Source organism: Ambystoma mexicanum, chromosome 1q, assembly GCF_040938575.1.
Source record: "Ambystoma mexicanum isolate Mex_15411 chromosome 1q, UKY_AmexF1_1, whole genome shotgun sequence".
NCBI lineage: Eukaryota > Metazoa > Chordata > Amphibia > Caudata > Ambystomatidae > Ambystoma > Ambystoma mexicanum.
Window position 1 is genome coordinate 102,488,769 of NC_090922.1, and position 24,071 is coordinate 102,512,839.

Here is a 24,071-nt window from a genome sequence, read left to right on the forward strand (position 1 = left end):
CCACACACTGTACTCCACTGTACGCACGAGGCACCCCGCCTTTCAAGGTTCCTGGATGCATATTCACACCATTGTCCTTGGGTGGCGGTAATTATGCATGCCCTGCCATACATTAATCAGTGGTGGCATGTTATTACCGTGCTCTTGAACGCCCTATCATTGCTTGCCCGCACCTCGCGCTATCGCATTGGGTCGGGTTCGTAACACATTGCGCAGCAGCTTGCCGGCTCCCATAGATTTCTCAGCGGCCGGGTGCGATATCTTCGCTTGTGTTGTACACGCGCAGTACGCCATTGCGGTGGTACTTGGTGGCATATCAAATCTCTATCGTTTCATTGGAATCGAAATGTCCGCTTCATTCACAAAGCGGCAGCGCACAGTATATTGATTGTTGGGCGTCTACTGTATCTTCTGCACACAGATTCTCTGGTTCACGAGGGGGCCTGCCTGCAGGAGGGCTGGGCAGGGAACACAAGGGTCTCGTGACCCAATCCACCAAAACCATTGCTGGAAATGGAAAACATTTACTGGGGAAACGCTCTCCTCCTTTGGAGGGGAGGGAGTAAGGGGGACGCGGGCGAGGGGCGTTGCCCCAGGCCAGCTCGCAACAGTGTATCTATTTATAGAACCCACGCCTGCAATTTGCATAAAAGCAAAGAGCATTAACAGCATTATGGAAACATACGAATTCCCAGAATTTCAAATTTGAAACCGGTCTTGCAGTGATACAGAAAGAAATACTTTTAAGCGAGTATTGGACTCTGCTGAGTCACAATACTCGTCCTAAGGAAAGGAATTCTGCAAATTGCAAGACATGTGCCCATTTGCAGAGCTGATAATAAGTATGTGAGGCTTTGGGTGTTTCTGCAGTCAGCCTCCAGCCCTGAGTCTTCTCGAGCCAGGGCTGTGAGATCCGGCTTAAGGACGTATCTGGGAGTTTCCTGGACTAGCCACTGGGCCTCGGGATGCAGCAGAGTTCCTCCTTGTTCTGGCCCATTTCCTACTTGTTCCTAACATATCCAAGTGTCAGGTGTGTGCTGGAGACTTGGATTTGCGTTGGACACCATCCACCCATGCATGTGGGTGCGCCCAAGACGGGCCGTAAAAGACCCATCATGCATTGCAGGTGTGGAAAAGGTAAAGAAGGAAAATGAACGCTCCAATGAAGGACTACACTCTAGGGGAGGCAGGGTCTGATTAGGCCCCTGTCTGTGATGCAGGTTTCCCTGGTTTGAGACTGAGCAAGCCATGTGCAGCGGAAAGAGCGACAGGTACCCTTTTCCTGCTGGCGTTATCCGCTCCTTTACTGTTCGGGAGGGGTCGCTTGTGACCCCACCCGCCCATCTCTTTTGGAACTGGGAATGCAAAATCCTTTACTGTGGAAACATTTCTGTGGTAAAATGACCCTCTCTCGAAAAAGTATGTGGATAAGCCAATCCCCATTGTTTCCTTCCTCCTGTTGATAAAACGGCTGAACGTGGAAGATTGTCTTCCGAAAAGGCTATGCAGCATAATGTTAATTGATAGCAAATGATGCTGTATTAATTTGGATTCTACATAAAATCCAAGAATACTATATGTTCCAATAGCACGCCTAGGTCGCTCTCTGTTCACATGGCACAATTGGAGGGGTTTAACGGAGCCCTGGGGTCATTACCGGACCAGTAATGGCCCTCCTCTGAGGTTCATATTGCTATTAGTACCCCAGCACGTCGTAACGGGGTACTAATGCCAATTTTCCTCGCGTTGCGAAACGGTGCTGCTATCGTTTCTCGACTCGAGAAAGAAAAAAAAATGTCTGACAGGGTTCAGGGAGAATGGACTATGTGTAGTCCCTTCTCCCTTTCCATGGCAGCCATTGAAACAAATGGAACCTGGAGAAGGGACTAAAGGTAGTCCTTTCTCCCTTTCCATGGAAACAATGGTCGGACCGGCACAAGAAGCACACTGCAACGTCAGAGGGATTACCTTCTGGTAAGGCTTGGAATCGCACCAATTGGTGCGAAGATGTTGGTCTCATTGCAGTGCACCGGGCAGGGGTGTTGCTAGGGCTGGTAAAGATCTGGGGCTATGCTAATTTTGGGTCTGTCGGGACTGGGGGCTAGCTAGCCTTTTTGGTTGTAACCCCTGAGCTTCTATCCGGGGCTACAACCAAAAGACCTGGGGCTATAGCCCCCTCAGCCCCCCCCCCACCCCCCGCCTTAGCAACGCCTTTGGCACCGGGTACTAACAGTTCACAAGAATTATTGCTCTGTTCATTTAGAAGTTAAATTCACAGGGGAGGAAAAACAGAAACCAAAAAGCATTGAGAAAAGAATACACATTTTCTATTTCCGGCCATGTGTTCAACTCGTGCTTAAAAAAAGCCTCTTAATTCTTGGAGTGCACTTGGGTCCTCTGCATGTGCCTCAAGAAAGTGCTTTTGCTTTACCTCAAGTTGTCTGCATGTAAGCTCTCATTTGGTTGGGTGCAGAAGGATACCCCCCCCCCCCTCCCCAATCAAGGCCAGAATCACCCCAGGCAACACTGTTTCCCAGGGAGGTGATTCTTTGCTTCAGGGGAAGATCGTGGCGAAAGAACGGAGGGGACACTCAAAAGGTTGAGTGAGGAGAAAGTGTGAGGCTGAACTAAGCTGCATCCGTGCTCTCTGCATTTAGTGCTGGCTTCCCTTGGTAGTGTGTGGTGTTGATAAAATGCTGACTGAGCAGTCTAAGCAGTCCCGACCTCATTTGTCCAATTCCTTCTGATGCCAAGAACTGTGTCCATTTCATGCTGCTTCTAAAACGTGTATCCCTACATATAGGTATGGGTATCTGTAATGCACAATCATGTTCTAAGATTGTCTACCAGTATGTCCCAGCCAGAGGCGTTGCTGGAGGGGGGGGGTGAGGGGGCTGTAGCCCCGGGTCTTTTGGTTGTAGCCACAGATAGAAGCTCATGTGCTTCAGCTAAAAGGCTAGCTAGCCCCAAGTCCTTAGATTCCCGGCATTACCTTAACCCCTGATCTTTCCCAGACCTAGCAACACCCATGGTCCCAGCAGTTGTCTGCAAGTGACCTCATGGTAAGCGGAGCCGCCCTGGAGAGCAGTTTTGAGCTTGATATTCTTTGCTTTGACAGCTCTCATTGGTTGAATGAATTGCTCGGAGCGGGTTGCGTGAGAGGTGAGGACTTCCCAGGCAGATTCGGCAAGGATCGCGGCAGTGAGAGGCGTTGGGTGGTACTCGCTCCAGCTCAACATTCCAGGAAGGTCACATCACTAAGCACTATTTGCTCTGTTTCCTGGCAGAGCTACAGGCTGATTGGCTCTTTGTTTAGGACTGATGGGCTCTGAGTCTTCCCAGCTGTGACGGGAGGCTTTACACCTTGCAGTGGAAACATCAGTAACGCCCAAATGAAAGATGCACGCTTTACTGTTTGGGGGGCTGAGGGGACGGGGAAGAGTCTTCCTTTGGAAACTGTCTTATGAAGTGTTTCTTTTTAGAGCCATTAAGGCGATTGGAGTTGTACCTTGCTTGTTATGCTTCTTTACACTATAGATGAAGCCTACCCTTGACTAGGAATTGTCCATTTCCGTTGTAGCTTTGAGCTATACGCCTCTGCGTGACTTGTACTGGGGAGCAGTCCCGTGTCCAACGATGAACCATCAGCCCCTTGAGTTTGGGCCAAGACTAGGCCTCTGCTCACAAGCCTCTATCCCGGAGTTGACTCGCGTGCCTGAACTCTTGCTAGAGTCCAATCCAGCGCTCTGATCTAGCGGTGTTGCCTTTAAGAAGCTGTCCTTATGCTATGTATGAATGGTGTTTACAAAACGCAAAGGCGGCTGTGAAGCAACAGAGCGTTGTACGTAGAGAAGACCAGGGTCGCAGAGGAGGCGGAATGTATAGGACGAGCAAGGAGGGGAGATCTCCAGAGGGGAAATTGGCACAGAGCAGAGTGGTGATCGATTGGTGAGATGTTCCTCTTTGAAGAGAAGGGTCTCCAGGTCATTCCTGAAGTGTGGGATGGAGGTGATGCCGGTCTCTGGATGTTGCAACGGCTAAAGACCTTTCTTCTTGGGCACCCGCTCAAACTCTGCTACCCTGAGGGAGATCCCTTCAAGGGATGTTGGTCTGCAAACCTCGCCAGGCCTATGAAGTTCCGACCCTTACATAATGTTGGGACTGGCTGCCTCGTTACACCACCGAAAGAAGGTATTCTCTTACACTTTCTGGTGTATACAGCATGGTCATGCCAGACCTAGTCTTATCGTGCGCTGTCCTCTGGCGAAGAAAACCCCATTCTCCCATGGTAATCCTATAGGTTCAGATGGGGTGCTATTTAGCACCTTCTAACTTGAAAGCCTTGCTTTCACAGAGCAGCAACCCATCCCGTTTGACTGGAAATCCTCAGTTTCCACAGTGTTGAAGAAACTGACGCGGTCATACCCAAAAGCCTTGTCGAAAATTCTGTGCAGCTAATCGTGCATTGTTTTGCGCCAACTGGCTCGGGTTACGCATTATCAATGCAGAGTCCAGCAAGGGCCTTGAGAACTGTATAAATGGCACCCAGCATGTTCTTTAACTGTGAATCAGTGCACAGCCTTTAATAGCCTGTGGACCTCAAGCTCCCCCCATCTTGATGTGATACCAAGCCGGCTCGATGTCGAGTGCCCACCGTGGAACACAGACTGCGGTATAATAAGCTACTGACTCATCAAAGATTTACATGGGCCCATATTGTTAAGGGAAATCGAACAGAGGGCACTGTTAGGTACCTGTTACTTTTATTATAGTTTTACTAATGGGTACAGCGTTTCGGCTCTAAACGTTTATATTAGTATTGCGGAAGTATAGTTATTTGTTACAATGAACAGTGATATTTGTATAATGGTTCCACTGAAGGTTAGCTATTTGTTCCATCTATGTGCAACACTGTCATCTGAGCCCACCCACGTGTCACCTACAAATTGCAGTCTGGACATTCAGCCTTGCTACCAAAAAGAGAGCTGGTTGTTGCTGTGAAAAACCTTGATTTGACGTTAGACTAAGCAGTGCTTGTGCTGGGGGAATAATAGGCTTAGTAAAGACCTCCTTTAGGCCCCTAAAATTCTTCCCGGGGCTTACAAACTCCCAGACGCCTTCAATAGAGACTTCAGTGTCTCTGGTGTTGGTGTAAGAGCACAACCCAACTTCCTTGTTTGCTGGATTTTGTGTTTATATAGTGATAACAGGAGCATTTTGCGTCACTGCCGTATATTAAAACTGACAGCGTCCAGGTTCAGACAGCTTTTTAGGAAATTAGAAAATATAAACAGTAGACCATCTGCAGAAAATGTAAAGGTCTGGGGCCCCTCTGGACATCCTGTGGTGCCCCCAGGGCGGCCAACCCATATGTAAGGTGGACCAGAAACAATATTTTTCATCGAGGGTGCCTGGGGGCTCGGTATGAAAATGTTTGAATACCACTGCTCCAAGATGAAGGTGGCCTACAATTTGTAGTTTCCCAACTGAGGGCAGTGCCCTCCCATTTCTGGAGTGCTGCATGTCATCTTTGATTGTGTTCCGCCTTGCCTATCCACAATCATGGATTCACTCAAGTAGTTTACCACTGTAGTTTTCAAAAGAGCCAGGCTAGCATCTAGGACGCCTTCAAGCTAGACTTTGACACTGTTCAAGTGATAGATGAGCAGAACAACCGTTCTAAAACTCGAGGCAGGTGTGAGAAGCTTGACTTTGCACGCATGAGGTTGCATGATTCGTCTTGGCAATGTCGATTTTGAGTCCACTGTAAGCCCGACGGATTTTGCGCCGGGTTGCGGCGTGAATCCGCTGAGATTTGTCAGTCAGCCAATTGCTGACTCCGACATGCTTGAAAGGGATTCTTAGGATCATAAATTCCAACTTTCTCGTCTTGAGCTCCTGATAGGTGCTAGACCGGCTTGGATGAGGGACAGACCGTGCTCGAGTCAATGGCTGTTGTTGATGTCATTTATCTTTAGCTAAGGCTCTGCGTCACCTGCATATTTGCGTATCTAGATGTTGGCGTTGGCGAGGCGTTCTCCAGAGGTTGCAGGCAAAGTTTGAAGATGAACGGGGACAGGATGGAGTCTTGTGGAACACCCCGGGTGACTGGGATTTCAAGGATGCTCATCCCCTCTGTTCATTATCAAAATGTCTCATTGTGAGTGTTTCTTACTGGACATCTACATAGGAACCGATAGGGGCGGCTTTTCTTGGAGTCTGGTCCCAAACTATGGCCCTTGACCCAGAATGATTGAGGCCTGCGTTTGTTATAGCCCTTCACCTGGAATGATTGAGGCCTGTGTTTGTTATAGCCCTTCACCCGGAATGATTGAGGCCTGTGTTTGTTATGGCCCTTCACCCAGAATGATTGAGGCCTGTGTTTGTTATGGCCCTTGACCCAGAATGATTGAGGCCTGTGTTTGTTATGGCCCTTGACCCAGAATGATTGAGGCCTGTGTTTGTTATGGCCCTTGACCCAGAATGATTGAGGCCTGTGTTTGTTATGGTCCTTGACCCAGAATGATTGAGGTCTGTGTTTGTTATGGCCCTTGACCCAGAATGATTGAGGCCTGTGTTTATGGCCCTTGACCCAGAATGATTGAGGCCTGTGTTTGTGATGGCCCTTTACCCAGAATGATTGAGGCCTGTGTTTGTTATGGCCCTTGACCCAGAATGATTGAGGTCTGTGTTTGTTATGGCCCTTGACCCAGAATGATTGAGGCCTGTGTTTATGGCCTTTGACCCAGAATGATTGAGGCCTGTGTTTGTTATGGCCCTTGACCCAGAATGATTGAGGCCTGTGTTTGTTATGGCCCTTCACCCAGAATGATTGAGGCCTGTGTTTGTTATGGCCCTTCACCCAGAATGATTGAGGCCTGTGTTTGTTATGGCCCTTCACCCAGAATGATTGAGGCCTGTGTTTGTTATGGCCCTTCACCCAGAATGATTGAGGTCTGTGTTTGTTATGGCCCTTGACCCAGAATGATTGAGGCCTGTGTTTGTTATGGCCCTTCAACCAGAATGATTGAGGCCTGTGTTTGTTATGGCCCTTCACCCAGAATGATTGAGGCCTGTGTTTGTTATGGCCCTTCACCCAGAATGATTGAGGCCTGTGTTTGGGTATCTTATATGTCGCGCTGGCTGCCAAAGGTGCTCACAAATACTCAGATGTGCTCTTGCTTATAGAGCACTAGTGTTACACTACATATGCAAATCCTGGTAAACGTGTCCGCGCCCTGCAAATGTTCTTGTGCCGCTGCAAACGTCCCGTGTACACTGGTATCGGTATGAGTAAGCACAGCGCTGTTTGCTTATGCCTTATACTATGAAAATTCATATTGCCTCACCCGGCTGCCACGGAAAATGGTCACGTCGTCATGAAAAGGGCAGTTATACATTTTGTTTGGTTTGGATTTGAGCTGTTGAGTCATTAGGGCGTTTCCTACTATTTTGTAAATGACAGTCGGACACAAGGCAGCCTATACGAGGATGCAGAGCGACCTTAGCCACTGTAACATGATACATGCCTAGCTAGGGGGGAGCCGAGGGGGCTATAGTCCTGGATCTTTGGTTGCAGCCCTGGATAGAAGCTCAGGGGTTACACCCAAAAGGCTTGCTAGCCCCGAGTCCTCAGAGTCCCGACATCAGCGTAGCCCAAGATATCTTCCAGATATAGCAACGCCCCTGCAGCAGCAGAGTTCTAGATGTAAAAATAAGGCATTTAGTTAACTTGCCCACTGGACTACCCATGCATCTGGTGTCTTGCACAAGAGAAGTCTCAAATTAGTTCTTAATTTCTGGGGGGGGGGCGATCTTGTCAAGTTGTGCCCTTTTTTATAATGGATGTACATAGCAGGTAAGCAACATACAATAGTGAGAAACGTCTTCTTGAATGGCTCTACAAATCTTTCCTGTAGAGCAAGAATGCTGGGGGTTTTCAGGATAGCCGCAGATCTGAATAAACCACTCCCATTTAGAGTCCATATATTCAAAGGAATTTTGTGTGGCTATGCTGAAAACACGGAGTGGACTTAATTACACTATCACATAGAGGTTCTTTAAGCTTTGTAGCTCTTGCCTGCTGGCTACACCGGATCGCAATGGCCCGGAAGCTCAAGTTACTGCCTGAGCGAAGCTGTAAAATGATATTAATCTGAGAATGTGAGGTGCCTCAAAGGATCTACTTCTGAATAAACGATTGATGCTGATATTAATGATGAAGAATATGCATATGGCAGTGTGAGCCATGTCCATGGTTCAGTGGCTTTACAGATACAGCGGTGCAGGTATAAAAACACATTGAGCGCTCGGCCCTTGACATTAGGTGTCATACCAGTAAAGCCGGGGGCTCTGAGTAAGAGTCTTACCTCATGGTATCGGCCTGCAATTCCAGCCTTTGGTCAAGTTGGATGGCAATGAGACTGCCATTTTTGTCATCCATCACTCCTCGTTCCATGATATATGATAGGTTATTTATAACGCGCTTAATACCCAGAGGTTTCTAAGCGCGGACCCAGGGATCGAACCTGTGTTTCCCCCATGTCGTCTTGCTTCCAAGGCGAGCACGTTGCTCCCGAGCTATCCTCCCGGGTCCTCTTTCGACCCTCCCCACCCCCATGTCTCCCCTCTTCACCTCACCCATTTACTACCAAAACTCCCCTCCCGACCTACCTCAACTTACTAAATCCCTATCCCGTCTGCGCATTGGCTCTCATGGAAATGGAAAAGTTACTATGATTAGTTCTCTTCTATTTCCTAATCGAGCATCACCTTGTGTAATTTTTTTAAAATGTGAAATGGTGATCATGCTTTGCTGTGGCCTGTAACTTGTTAGCCGGGGCTTTTGTCAACTAGCCTTAGACGATACTGCATAAATAGTACATTGTGCAAGCGCACAATATGTTGTGGAGGTCGCAGGGGGTGGTAGGTTGGTCTGTTCAGAGACTGGGTAGCAACCAAAATACGAAGTGGCCAATAAAGTGATCATCCCAGAAGGGATGCAGAGCGGTGTATGACCAGTTTGAAACTTAATTGAGGAAGATCAATCCCCCCCCTCCCACGACCGCCCGCACTGCCTTATTCTGAGATGGCCCTCTATGGGGCCTGTTCTGCAGAGTGCTGTAGGCACCTGGAACTTGGGGAGAACGGGCAAACCATGTGCAAATCCGCAGATGCTTCTCCTGCGCTGGCTGAATTCTCATTATGAAATGCCTATTCTTGTGTCTCATGCACCGATTTATGCTTTCCTGGTTAATGATGACCTGTTTCTCCCCCTGCAGCCTGCCTGTTCCGGTATAATGCCTTGTCCCTCGTGTATCTGCTCTACCTTCTGCTGCTCCCCTGGTTCCTGGGTCCCAGCAAGCGCAGCGTTCAAGGTAAAACGCATTTTCCTCCTCCTTGGAATTTTCATTAATTGCAAAAATCGTTTTTTTTTTTTTTACTGAAGCGTGTGCCTGTCTTCTAGCAAATGAAATGAAATGGAATGAGATGTCACATTCTTTGTTGAGACCCATCCCGGCTTCTTGTGCCAATCCTCTTCCCATCAGTTCATTCCCCCCCCCCCCACACTCTGTTGTCTTTATTCACTTCTCGTTTCTTCTCCTGCTGGCCTTGACCTTCCCTGTTTTCTGCATGTCTTTCTGCATCCCCTCTTCCTTTCCCACCCTGTCTTGTGTGATTACTCTCACCCGTTCCTCTTTGTAGTCAGACTGTAGTGTGCCTTCTGTGGTCCACTTTCCGTGTTTTACCACTGCTCCTGCTGTTATAGCCTATTCTTCATTGCCTCCTCTCTTTCTCCATCCCATATCTGTTCTGGTTTTACATCCTTCTATGTATTACTCTATGTTCTCCCCCCTCCCTTCTTTTCTCATTAACCTTCCTCCCCTTCATTGTTTCTCAAACTGACTAGTGCACGGCGACGTCACATTGGTTCCTTCCTTTCTTCCATTTTATCTAGCGGTCCATTATTCATGCACCCCACGTCTTGAATCCCCTCCTCTCTGTTAATTCCTCGTTCTCCCCTTTCTCTCAGTTGTCCTTTCTGTGTCCTTTCCACTTCTCTCTATCCACCATCACTCTACCTCCTGTGCCACTCCCCATCACCTTACCTTTCCCATGGGAAACTTTCTCTGCTGGTAACTCTTCGATTGAAGCCCATGCATGTTTTCTAAAGCTCGCACTGTGGCCAGAGTCCATTCTCCTCATGATGTAAGAATTCCCAAAGTTGCGCTACACTATCTCATAACCGGCTCCATGGTTAATGTTAATGTTAAAGGTCATTTGTACCGCGCACTATCACCACCGGAGTGGTCCCCTGGCGCTCTGGCGGCTCTGAAAGAGGGGGGGAGGGTGGGTTAGTGGGTGGAGGCTGGAAAAGTGCGAGATTGCAGTGATGTGCTGTTGGCAGCCTCAGCCCGGTGGTTCCGTCGGCTGGGCCTGGGGTGTATGCGGTCGGTAGTCGTCGTGTGCTGATGTGCGAGTCTGTGTTTTTTTTGTTTTGTTGTTGCAGTGTAGTGAAGTTCGTGCGGTTTGCTGTGCTAGAGGTTTGTGGTTGTGTTTGGTTTGGAGTTTGAGAGGTGTATGCAGAGAAGGAAATTGTTAATGGTATTCGTTAGTCATCTCTATCCTGGACTGAACCGGTTGGGCTCGTGTAATCTTACCCGACGGGATGCTTGTACACCCTGAGCCTCAGGAGGTACATGCCCGTTTTTCCATTCGAGGCCGTTTGAGGATCTAGCTGTCCCCTCCGCCCACTCCCTTAATAACCTTGCATGCTCCTCACCCCCTCCACATGACTAGCGCCGCTGCTAGTGTCCATACACCCAGTTGTGTGGTGATTGGTGGTATCTTGTCCGTTCCACAGCCTCCTGGAACCTAGTTGTGGCTGTACGGGCGGTGGGGGATGGTAAGGGTGGGCTGGAGTAGTTGTATCCGTTTCTCTGGGTCTCGCGGGTGGACCCCTGTGTCCAGCGTCAGCCCTACTGGTGCCCAGGGTACTTCTGTCGGTTCTAGGGGTTTGTCAATGTCCTTTTTTGATGAGTCGTTTGTCTTATTGTTGTTTCGGTTTTGAAGAGGCAGGTTTTTGAAGAGTGTTGAAGAGGCAGGTTTTTAGTAATTTTCTGAATTTAAGGTGGTCTTTGGTGTTCCTTATTACTTTTGGGATGTTGTTCCAGGGTTTCGCGGCTAAGTGGTAGAAAGCGGTGCCTCCGAGTTTCTTCTTGATGTAAGGTTTTTGTTCGAGTCGGATTTCGTTGGTTGACCTGAGCGGTCTCGTTGGCTTGTAGATTGTTTTTATTTTGTAGGAATTCTGCTCCTTGTCCGCTGATTGCCCTGTGCGTTATGCACATTGTTCTGAAGATGATACGCTGTTTTACTGGGAGCCAGTGTAGTGTTTTTAGGGCTGGGGTGATGTGGTCTCTTCTGGATAGTTTGAGGAGTAGTCTGGCTGCAGTGTTTTGGATCCGTTGTAGCTTCTTCAGTAGGTATTCCGGTATACCGAGGTAGAGGCTGTTTGCATAGTCAATACTTGACATGATGAGGCCGACGATGGTGAGTGTTTTGTGTGTGAAGGAGAGGAAAGGTATTTTTCTTGCCGTGTGGAGGAGGAAGAAGCATTTCTTGACTGTTGCTTTTATTTGCGGTTCTAAGGTTAGGGTGTTGTCCATCAGGACTCCCAGATTTTTTACTACCTTAGATGGTGATGGTGTAGATCCCATTTCCGTTGGCCACGGGATGGTGGTTTCCTTCTCTTGGTCTTTGGATATGATCATGATTTCGGTTTTTCATGGGTTGATTTTCAGGTTGTTGGCATTCCAGTTGAAGACTTCTTTTAGACAGTCGGTTAAGTTTGAATGATCGGCTTGGGTGTCTTCGATCTTGTAGATGATTTGAGTGTCGTCTGCATAGTTGTAGCATTTGATGTTGTGTTTCTTGAAGATTCTGATTACTGGGGTTTGGTAGATGTTGAAGTACAGTGGAGATAGTGAGGATCCTTGTGGTACTCCACAGTCGTTGACTCGTGGGGTGGATTTGAAGGGTTTGATCCAGACGGTTTCAGTTCTGTCTGCTAGGAATGATTTAGTCCAGCGTAGCGCTGTGTCTGTTATGCCTATGTCTTCTAGTCTTTTGGTTAGGGTGTCATGGCTAATTGTGTCAAAGGCTGCAGAGAGGTCGAGCAGGATAGGGGCAGATGTTGTGTTGGAGTCTGCGTTTGTTTTTAGGCCATCCCAGATGGATAGTAGTGCTGTTTCTGTACCTCTTGTGGGTCTGAAGCCGACTTGAGCTTGGTCTAGCAGGTGGTGTTCTTCAACGTATTCTTGGGTTAGTTTGTATACGTAGGTTTCGAGGAGTTTGGCTGGGTAGGGAATATTGGAGATTGGTCTGTAGTTGGAGAGGTCATCTACGTCCCCGCTTGTGTTTTTCAGAAGTGGTTTGATGTAAGCCGATTTGAAGATCCTTGGTACTGTTCTGAAGTTTCTGAAGTATTCTGCTGGTGTTCCTTGTCTGAGGATTGATTTGTAGATGTCCGGGGGGCAGGGATCCATCAGTGAGCCCGCTTTCTTGCTGTGTTTTATCAGCATTGCGAATGCCTCTGCTGATATTTGAGGGTAGTTATTGAGTTTGTGCTGCGGTTCTGATTTAGGTTCGTTTGGTTGTAAGTCGCTGCTGGTTGGTCTCTGTTGGATGGTTTGTCGGATGTCATTGATTTTCTTTTTGAAGTGGTCTGCAAGGTTGTTGCATAGTTTCTTCGAGGGGGTTGGGGTGTTGTCACAGCCTGGTGGGTTTCTAATTTCTTTAATGATACGGAACATTTCTTTTTGTGTGTTGGTGGCATTTGTGATTATGTCATCATAATGCTTTCTCTTTGCCTTTTGAATTTCCTTCTTGTATGCGCGAATGTGCTTCTGGAACATTGTTTTTTTGTCTGGATTGTAATCTTTCCTCCATTCCGTTTCCATCTTTTTGTTTTCTTTTTTCATGGTGCTTAGTAGTGGGGTAAACCATTTTGCCATTGCTCTTTTTTTTGATGGTGTGAATGGTTTTTCTGGGGCCATCTTGTCGATTGTATCTGCAATCCATTTGTGTAGTAGCTCCGCTTTCCCGTCTAGGTCAGCTAGGTCTAGTTCTGTTGTTGAGGGCTTGGTTAACTCCAGTTGTTCGAATAGGTTGCCTTTTTTGATGTCTTTCCAGTTTCTTTTTGTGGTGGCTGTGAGTTTGGGAGGTTGGATGTAGACTTGAGTAGGCAGAGTGATTACGAATGGGATGATGAGATGGTCACTCCACAGTATTTGTATCGGCGGTGCCATGGTGATGAGTTTTTCCTCTGCGAATATTGCGTCCAAGGTGTGTCCTGCCGAGTGAGTTGCCCCTTTTACTAGTTGTCGTAGTTTCATGGTGGCGAGTTGTTCAATCAGTGAGTTTTGGGAGTTGGCATGACTGTCTTCGAACCAGATGTTGAAATCCCCCAGTATGATTAGGTGTTCGTGGTTGATGGCTATGTTGGGTATGGCTTCTATGAAGTTGTCGACGAAGGATGCATCATAAATTGGAGGTCTGTACACCAGGATGAATGTGATGTTGGTTTTTGGGCTAGTTGTTAGGTGTGTGACCATGGACTCGCAGTTGGGGATGTTGAGTGGTTCGTCTGTTCTTATTTTCAGATGCTCTTTAAATGCTATTGCGATGCCTCCTCCTTTTTTGTTTTTCCTGTTTATTTGAAGGCATTTAAAGTTTGCTGGAAGGTAGCTTTGGAGTGTGATTTTGTAGTTGTCGTCCAGCCAAGTTTCTGTGATGAAGAGGATGTCGATGCCGTTGTCGTCGAGTAGGTCGAAGATCTCTGTAGAGTGTTTTGACATGGATCTTGCATTTATTAGATTGCAGTGGAGTTTAGAGGTGTAGCTTGGTTTGCCTTTTTTTGTTAGGGTCGTTTTCTGATCTTGTTCAGGAGCAGGTTTCAGGTTGTCGGCGATCTCGAGTAGTACTTCTAGGTTTAGCCTAGGGTTTTTGTTTTCATTTGGTTCGTCTTCCAGGGGACATGGTTGTGGGTTGGGGGTTCTTCTTGCTTTGGTGATGTATGGTGTTATTGCTTCAGTTGTGTGCTTGTTGTATCTGGTGGGGTTTGTCCTTCGTTATGTTGGTAGGTTGTTCAGTGTAGTTGGTTTTGGCGTCGCGTTGGTTCGATCTGGTGAGTAGGTCTCAGTGAGGTATGGAGTTAGGTAAAGGGATTTGTCTCTTCTTTCAGTGTTGGTCCGATCTTTGAACCTGTCTGTGGGGGGTGTGTTCTGTTGTTGCGGTTCTTAGTTGAAGTTTCGGGGTGTTCTTTCTTCTCTTCTTTCCCTCTGGGTGGGTCGTTTGCGCGGCATTGTACGAATCCGAGTTGTTTTAGTCTAGTTGTTGTCTTGGTCGGGGTGTAAGGGTGGAGTTAAGGGTTGAATAGTTATATAGTTGGGTTCTAACAGTGGCTCTCTTTAGTCTCCGTCTCCCTTAGCGACAATGCAAATTTGGGCACGGCGGCCCTGCTAGTTTTGAGACACCTGTATAGTGGGAGAGAGGCCTGTCAAAGCAGTCTGGACAACAGACAATGCAGTTTGGGCACGGCGGCCCTGCTAGGTTTGAGACACCTGTATAGTGTGGGAGTGGCCTATCAGTGCAGTTTGGAGAACAGACAATACACTTTGGGCACGGCGGCCCAGCTAAATTTGAGACAACTGTATAGAGGGAGAGAGGCCTATCAATGCAGTTTGGGGGACAGACAATGTAATTTGGGCATGGTGGCCCTGCTAAGTTTGAGACACCTGTATAGTGGGAGAAAAGCCTATCCGTGCAGTTTGGAGAACAGACAATGCAATTTGGGCACGGTGGCCCTGCTAAGTTTGAGACACCTGTATAGTGGGAGAAAAGCCTATCAGTGCAGTTTGGAGAACAGACCATGCAATTTGGGCATGGCGGCCCTGCTAGGTTTGAGACACCTGTACAGTGTGGGAGAGGCCTATCAGTGCAGTTTGGAGAACAGACAATACACTTTGGGCAAGGCGGCCCAGCTAAATTTGAGACAACTGTATAGAGGGAGAGAGGCCTATCAATGCAGTTTGGAGAACAAACAATGCAATTTGGGCACGGAGGCCCTGCTAACTTTGCGACACCTGTATAGTGGGAGAAAAGCCCATCCGTGCAGTTTGGAGAACAGGCAATGCAACCTGGGCACGGCGGCCCTTCTATCTGCTAAGTTTGAGAGACACCTGTATAGTGGGAGAGAGGCCCATCAATGCAGCTTGGAGAACAGACAATGCAATTTGGGCAAGGCGGCCTTCTATCTGCTACGTTTGAGAGACACCTGTATAGTGTGGGAGTGGCCTATCAGTGCAGTTTGGAGCACAGACAATGCAATTTGGGCACGGCGGCCCTTCTATCTGCTACGTTTGAGAGACACCTGTATAGTGGGAGAGAGGCCTATCAATGCAGTTTGGAGAACAGACAATGCAATTTGGGCACGGCGGCCCTGCTAGGTTTGAGACACCTGTACAGTGTGGGAGTGGCCTATCAGTGCAGTTTGGAGAACAGATAATACACTTTGGGCACGGCGGCCCTGCTAAGTTTGAGACACCTGTACAGTGTGGGAGTGGCCTATCAGTGCAGTTTGGAGAACAGACAATGCAATTTGGGCACGGCGGCCCTTCTATCAGTGCAGTTTAGAGAACAGACAATGCAATTTGGGCACAGCGGCCCTTCTATCAATGCAGTTTGGAGAAAAGACAATGCAATATGGGCACGGCGGCCCTTCTATCAAATGCAGTTTGGGGCAACGAGGTTAGGTATCTGGTGTAAAGCTGTACCTCTCCCAACCCCGGCTCTCCTACCTTACTGGTCCTTGTAGTCGCTGGTTGACGGCTGGTCACTGGGGTGGCTTCCCCTGCAGACACCTGCTGACACTTCCTGGAGTCGCCTCTGTTGGAGTCACCCTTGGCCTCGGGGCCCTTAGCCGCTGGGGGCTGCCGGGCAGAGGGCTGCCCTGGGGGGACCGGTGATAAAGGCTGGAGGGACCAATGAGAATGGTGCTGGGAGAGGAGGAGAGGCGGCCTTTGGTTGGTGAAAGGCAGTGGGCGCCTGCAGCGCGGGTCGCTAGACCCTGGGCCCGGAAGCCCAGTAACCAATCACGGGCGGTTGGCGGGTTGGGAGGCGGGAGGGAGCAGGGACACGCTCGGGGAGGGATGCGGGATGCGGTGGGAAGGGGGGGTCTGCAGGGCAAAATGGAGGTCGGGGGCTGCAAGCACTCACCTGCGATGATTTTTTAGGAGGCAGTGGGCGCCTGCAGCGGGGGTCGCTAGACCCTGGGCCCGGAAGCCCAGTAACAATCACCGGCGGTGGGCGGGTTGGGAGGCGGGAGGGAGCAGGGACACGCTCGGGGAGGGATGCGGGATGCGGTGGGAAGGGGGGGTCTGCAGGGCAAAATGGAGGTCGGGGGCTGCAAGCACTCACCTGCCGATGATTTTTTAGGAGGCAGTGGGCGCCTGCAGCGCGGGTCGCTAGACCCTGGGCCCAGAAGCCCAGTAACCAATCACGGGCGGTGGGCGGGTTGGGAGGCGGGAGGGAGCAGGGACACGCTCGGGGAGGGATGCGGTGGGAAGGGGGGTCAGCAGGGCAAAATGGAGGTCGGGGGCCGCAAGCACTCACCTGCCGATGATTATTTCGGACTTTTTCGGTTCTCAAAAGATGGCGAAGGACGGCTTCATTTTCTTCAGATTTTACAAAACTGTAGGCCACAACTTCCTGGACAGCCAATGCAATCTTGGTTATTTCCACTATAAAGACTTGACCACTTGAATACCGTGTGTGGTTAATTTCTGCAGCCCGGCATGAGAACCAAAATGGCGCGATCTTTGAAGGAGACGCAACCACCGTTCTACGCACTCTATAGGCCTTCGTCTGCTTTAGTGTTTGTCGATCGTCTCGTAAAATCAAGGACGGTAGGAAGTTTCTAACCCTAGTTGCTGTCTTTTTTTTTAAAGCACTCCTTGTCATAAGGGTGCATCCCATAATGCCGAAATCAAACTTATATCTCCCCCGTATTCACATTCATACTTGAACGTAACTGACGCGTACCATTTTCCCATACCTTTAAGCCAAAGCTCAGTGGGCGTTTCAGAAGGCTGTGATGGCCGGTTTAGTAGTGCTAAAATCGTAGCCTGCAAAGGACAGACCACTGTTGAAGTTCAGTTTAGGAATGAAAGTAGGGTCGCATCAACGACAAGTTGGGGAACATCCACTTCACAACTTCCTCCAAAAGGGATGGGTGTGGTACAACTCTAAACGGCTTGGATCTCCACAAGTGAATCGAAGTACCACAAGTTGTCTTTCTGCTATGGAGACAATCGAAAACCGCCTTCGTATCCTTGTTCATGGCATATGGCTGTTAGGAAAAGAAATGTCTGCTCTTCAGGGTTGTGGGGATTGCACGCCGTATCCTCTTGGTTGGGCTGCCCAGTATAGCTGCCTGTCTTAAAACCTAAGTGTCTGATTTACAAAGCGTTTCCCAGTCAAAAGCAGTGAGTGCTCAACCCAGTGGAACCCGTACATCTCCCGCGGAAAGTAAATCAATCGCAAGCCGCGCCGATGCCTTGTAGATCCCGACTCTTCTCCAGCGTCTACAGGCAGCAGATCCTTTGGGTATATTGGCAGTACGGTGCATAGACTTCCTTGTCAACCCATCCTCTTCCTCACTGCCAACTTGGCCATATCGCAAAAGCGAGGCTCTGTTAATCCTCCAAGCATCCATACAATCTCCTGCCCATGAGTCACAGATGTAGGCAGCCAATGGATTACTCGCCCACATGCTATTCGCGGCGGAGAATGATTAGCACACGAGTTTAACGTGAACAAATTCTAGCTAGATGGCTATAACATGGTGTGATCACACTTGGTCTGTGATACAGGTCACACAGTTAAACACTCAAAAGCTTCATGTTCACACTAATTACAATAGAGTTGTACAATGCTCGGTGTGTTTTTAATATAAAATAAATCCAATACATAAGAGGAAGAAACAGAAAGGCTAATGCATGTTCGTATCATGCTGATCCTTCTTAAGGGCCAATCTGCACTTAAAAACATATAGCATGGAAGCCATACATAGACAATCAAAACTGAGTAGATGTACGTAAAGCGTCATTCCTACGCCTCATAGTGAAATACAACCAATCTAAATGGACCTGAATAAACCATTCCTAACCCTAAGGGTTGGGAGGTCAAAATCAATGGTGAAAGAAAACCAACTAAACGTACCTCACCAAAGCATGTGCGAGGAATCCGCAAAGAATATCGTTCCCCAGAAAATGAAACCCAAAGACAAATGCACAGAAAGGACCGTAAGCGTTACTGAAAGACTAGTGAAAGTTCAGCTACCCCCAAAGAATGTGGCCCAAGATCAACAAAGTAGACATGACTGTGAATACCACTGCTAGGCAAGGGAGCTCACCTGTTCACAAAAGAGGTGTCCAACCTGACCGGGTAGAAAACTCAGGGCAGAGTTCTGGAAAACCCAACCAAAACCCTTATTGGAAGAAACGTCTGAAACATGAGGGCAAATCAATAAGCCCCTTAAAAAAAGTAGAACATAGAGGCAGCCAACACCTGCCGGAAACACTCACAGAAGTAAAAGCCCATGCATCCAGCACTCAAGGTTGCAAACAGTAAGTTCATTGGACACAGCGCTGAAAGTGTCTGCAGTCCTGTTTGGGATAGCCAAAGTCCAAAAACAGGGCTAAAGCCGAGTTATATAGATGTGCTCTCTCAAGGTTTTATGAATGCTCAATGTGTGCTACTTACAGATAGCAGATGGCAAGCACCGCTGTCCCTCATAAACCAGCTGCAACAAATTGAATACTTGCCAGCGTTAACATATATACGAATCTAGAACTGCGTCGCATCGGTGGTCATGGAGACCAGTCACGTATGGCACGTCAACTAGTGGATGAATCGGGTGTTTAGAAAAAAAGACCCGCCAATGCCAGGTCAGTGTGCAACCGTCCTATGAGCTTCCTGATATTACCAATTAGTAGATAGCGCTTCACTACATAACCCCACGCATAAAAACACCTAAAGTATATATATATTCAAAACGTATATTGAAAATAAGAGATCCTTATTGAAAACCAAAAATCTGATTTACTGGAAGGTAAGTAGTTACTGTGCTAACCACAAAGCTAATAAAGAAAAAGTCCCACATGTTAGAAAAAAGGAAAATCCACCTACTCAATACACGAGGGAAAGCCAAAGTTTGCAAAAAGACCACTGTGCTCACCAGATAATCGTCTCACCAGTAATCTGAGAATATAAGTAGAGGTGGAGTAAAAAAAAAGTCTAAATTTCTTCTCGCTTAAAGGTCTACTAATTGTAAGAAAGGGCAGCGTTAAAGTAAGGACTATGCCAGAATCACAAGACATGTGCACTGAGATTGACAACAGTACAGGAAATTAGAAATTAGAAAGTGACACAAGTACAAATAAAGCTAAAAAAGGTAGTAGAACATACCATAACTTACTAATATGTGCATAAACCCTCCTAGATCCAAGGAAATAAACGTAAAACAGTGTAACGCTTTTTGGGCTATCTACACATAGGACGGGCCGTGTAAAAATGTTAAATGCTTGTTCCAGTACTAATGAAAGGACCCTTTAGCACTAATCGCATGTAAATAATCACGGAGTACTTTGTTCTCAAGAAGCCAAATGTTCATATAATTGTCATGGGTATCCATCCTAGTGATTTATCTCCAAAAACCTTTCAGTACAATACTGAACGTAACCTGCAAATTAGGATGTGGTTCACATCTAAAAGTAAAAACAGTATATTAACTTGGACATTTCAAATGATAATAAATCTCTGATAGATATCTAGAATTTGAGGAACTCACAATCTGATGCAGTGTGCACAACCCTTTATAACGGGTGTTCGAAAGTGTTTCACAATCTATGATGGAATCCATCCACAACTTCCAAAACAAGTCAGATAAAAACATTAGATAAAACATGTTCAGTCCATTTCCTCTTTCATTCCGGCAGGTGCCACTGTGTCGAGACGGTGGATCCAGAATGCCTCTGGTTGAGTTTACTGCCCAAGTCTTCATGCAGGTTACCACATACTACCTCAAAGATGTGAAAACGAATCTGTGCCACTTGATGTCGATGTTCTTTGAAGTGCCGGGCCACTGGGGAATGCACATTGACAGTACAAATGTTAGAACCGTGTTCTTTCCATCTTACTTTAGCTGTTCTTTTCAACTGATCAACGTAGTATAATCCCCAACAACACTTTATAGCGTATATTATACTAGCAGTATAACAAGTCGCAAAGTCTTTAAATACAATCTTAGCACCATTCCTCACATGGTGAATCGTGTTCCCCTTAATCACATCGTTAAAATTTACAGCAATGTAAACATGGGTATGTGCCAGTACCCTTGCTAGAAAGTACTGTGCCTGATCTTCCTTTAGTGTTAATGTTGGAGAATGTTCAGTTTCTGTGCTAATTCCCTTTAACCTTGGGGGCTCCCAGTCCTTTGCTGGAATCTGGGAACTTTTTTGATTTTATAACTCCTGAGTGAGTGGCCCTTTTCGACAACCACTCGTTCATTTTCCCTCTGACAAAGATTTTGTGTTACTTATGTTTTAATGGAGTCTGTTAAATTCCATCTGCTTTTTATATAGTGACACACAACACCTTTTGTGCAGTACCACTGAGGAGTCCCTTGGACTCATATAAATGTTTAAATACATTTTCTTGTGTGAACTACAATTCCCAAGAGTAGTAGGACAACATTTGTCTTAATTAACGTTTCCCTTTTGTGGGCCCAGCACACACCACCTTCTGTGGAGTGCTTGGGGGTTACATAGTAACTCCTTATCCCAATTCTCATGTAACAATTTGTTACACTAACTAACTTGAATGCCTGGTGGCAATGGTTTCTTTTTACATCCTTTCGTGCAATATATCTGCAGGCTTATTTCTCAGCTTCAGTACAGCACCGATGAGTGACCATTTTAACACAATGGCCCCTCTCTTCTTTTTTCGCCTTTTTGTGATTTGTTAGTTCCTTCTGGGCATTTACTCTGTCGTTTAGATCAGGTTTGAGTCCATTGTGTGTTTTGTCTTTGGCAGGCTTCTGCCCTGAAGCCCACCCAGGCTCCAGTGTGTCTGAGAAGACAGGAAGTGAGGGAGGAGCCTGAAACTTCACTGGCCTTTGTAGGGATGCCTGGCCAAAACCAGTTCCAACTGGGCGGGTGACCGTCCTAGAGCACGACCACCCGCCCCTGTGTGATTGACAGCTTAGTACTGTGAATGAATGGGATTTCGCATATAAGGCAACAGTTTTGGGACTACAGGTAGAGTCGACCACTGGAAACTTAAATCTGAAGAAGACACAGAGGGATGCTAACAGCACCTTCTAGGACCATGAAAGCATAGGTGAAGCCTTGCAGATGTGATGACTCGTTTTCCCATCGACAGGGAAGTCCCGCCAAGGACAACTTCCTATTTTAGGTTGGTGGGACCAACTAGTTTCAAGACCTGCTTCATTTTGGGCCAACCCCTGAGTTGCTGTGACTTTCCTGGGCTGCAATTTCCCATTACCCTGGGTAACTGGACCACCGATGAGTGCAATGTCTTCCGATAACGAATTCGGGCAACACTTTGTGGGCATCTTCAAGGATCTCCAGAAGCAGGAATTCTTTGTCCAGAGTCCCCTCACAAGATTCCAGGACTGAGGGACCAGAGCTATTTGTTCTTCTTTGGCACTGAGAAAAAGGCGCCAAAACCACAAAGCCACTGAAACGAGTGGAATCCATTGCTACAGAGTCCCTCTCGAGAGTGCTGCCACAGAAGCCCACCAGACTTCCTTTCTTTCGTCACCACGTCCAAGGTCCAGGAAAAAGTGTCTGCCTCGCTGCATCAAGAAGGAAGCCAGCTGAAACATCTGCTTCAATTCTAAGGTACTATGTGGCTCTGGGTTTAACCACCTTTAACTCAACTTGGCTCTTCCAAGCTTGTGGTGTGCTCCTTTCTATCGTTTCTGAATTACTGCAATTCACTTGTGCAGGCCTAACAGCTTGTGCACCTCAGGTAGGCTCACTTGAGTTCCTGGATTCTTCTTCAATGAACTCCTGACTGTTCAACAAACTTTTTCTAAGAAGATTGAATCAGAACTAGCCTGTCTGATGGACTTTGGCTAAATTGGCTCCCTAAAGGCATCCCTTCTGAATCATACTGGCTTTGGCAGTGCTTGTTCCCTTACAGGTTTGAATTGTTTTACACTATTATTGCTGGGATAAAAGAGTGCCTACATCCCTCTGGGAGAAAAGACTAGTGTTACAGTGTTATATCCTACTCAAACACCTTTTCGCTCCAAACTCAATATTGTATGGTGAACCATAAGTTCTACTACTGACCTTAACTGATGTCACTCCATGTGCTGGAAACGTTTTTAGTACAAAAACATGTACTTACCTGCATTATTGCTACTTGAATAACTTGATTCTGAAATTCTGCTTGATGTTACTATTGATGCATAACATAGTGCTCTGTGTTCATATAAATAAATAATTTTAATATAACTTTTAAAGTGTGTGTTTACTTGTCTACTTGTCTCTACTGATTTCATTGTACTGCTATACAGCTCACAGTACCCCTTCTAAGATCAGCCTGACTCCTCAGCCACTCTACCGACTTGTGTAGTACAGGCTTATGTTAGAAATTGGGTCACTAACACCAAGCAGATAAGTCTTGTAAAGTCCCACACCAGTTGCACCCTACAAAATGTTACCTAACATTTAACTAACATGTTCCTCCGGTTATTACCACGTTTGTACGTGAATGTGATAGGGTCAGGAAAAAGACTGCACAACCTGTCGTCCGCTAAAATGATGTTCTAGTGTTTGTTAATCCTCCTGGTCTGATTGCTTTGCACAGAATATGTAGACATAGAAGTTAAATCAGGACTTTTGCATTGTACACGCAATGTCAGTGTTCGCTCTCTAATGATAAACTTCACTTTGCCGTTCAATGGAGTAACGTCCCTTTTATGATAAGCTCTTTACACATTTTTCAGACATAGTATCTAATTCGAATTCACACTCCGTAGCATCACTGCGTACCCTTAATCATTGACTATACGGCAAGTTTTTGATGAGGCTAGGTGGATGACAGCTCAATCTGTGCAAGACGTTTTTTTCTGTCCGTTGGCTTGTGGTATATGGTGGTGCATAAGGCATCGCCTTGGGGAATAAGGACGTCTACAAAATGTATGGCTGGAGCTCCTGCATCCATGATCAATTTATTGCGATCATTAATCAGATTTAAATAATCCCAAAACGCATTCAGTGTTTTTCTAGGACCTCTCCATATAACGAAAATATTGTCGATGAAACGTCCCCAGTATAGCAAATATTTCTGCCATACCTGGTGGTTCAGCACAAAATCTGTTTCGAATCTAAACATGAAAATATTTGCATATGTTGGGGCCATAGTGGCATAGCATAGCGACAAGAGTTTGTCCATTCTTCACCCCCCCCCCCACCCGAGGTCAATATATTGAGTATCACAAGTAGGAAATTGACGCTGGTCAATGTTTCAAAGCAGATCCCCATGAACGCTGAACGCTGAATTCATTCCACGTTCTTGATGTATGCTTATACCAGTCTCCCTTTTTCAGTGCCTCTCTTTCCCTCTTCAGATCCTTGGTCATTTGTGGGTGTTGTCCTCTCTCATTCCTTGTTCCATTCTGATCCGGGTACCTCTCCTCGCTGAACCATTCCTCTCTCATCTTGTGAGCCTCCTCTATGCTCTTGCTATAACTTACGTGTCCTAGTGGGACCAGCTGCTCCCTGCCCATCCAGTCCAACAGTTGATGGCACTCCTTTCCCTCCCTCCACTCACCCCCTATCCTGTGATAATAAACCCTCTGTCCATACATCGTCTCCCCGATTTTCGGTGTCTCACCTGGCTCTGCTTATTTCCAGTCCTCTTGTACCTATAGTTGCATTCTCGTAACATTGGTTCTGTTTGTCACCTGTGCCTCCTCT

General features: G+C 47.1%; 1 protein-coding gene across 5 annotated transcripts in view; it reads left to right on the forward strand.

Moving 5' to 3' along the window:
* Positions 1-24,071, forward strand: part of PIEZO1 (piezo type mechanosensitive ion channel component 1 (Er blood group)) — a 960,480-nt gene that overhangs the window by 303,429 nt on the left and 632,980 nt on the right. For all 5 annotated transcript variants that reach the window (XM_069635852.1, XM_069635881.1, XM_069635891.1 and 2 more), the window contains exon 3: positions 9,282-9,377. In XM_069635852.1, coding sequence (XP_069491953.1) covers positions 9,282-9,377 — 96 coding nt within the window. The remainder of the gene's footprint in view (positions 1-9,281; positions 9,378-24,071) is intronic.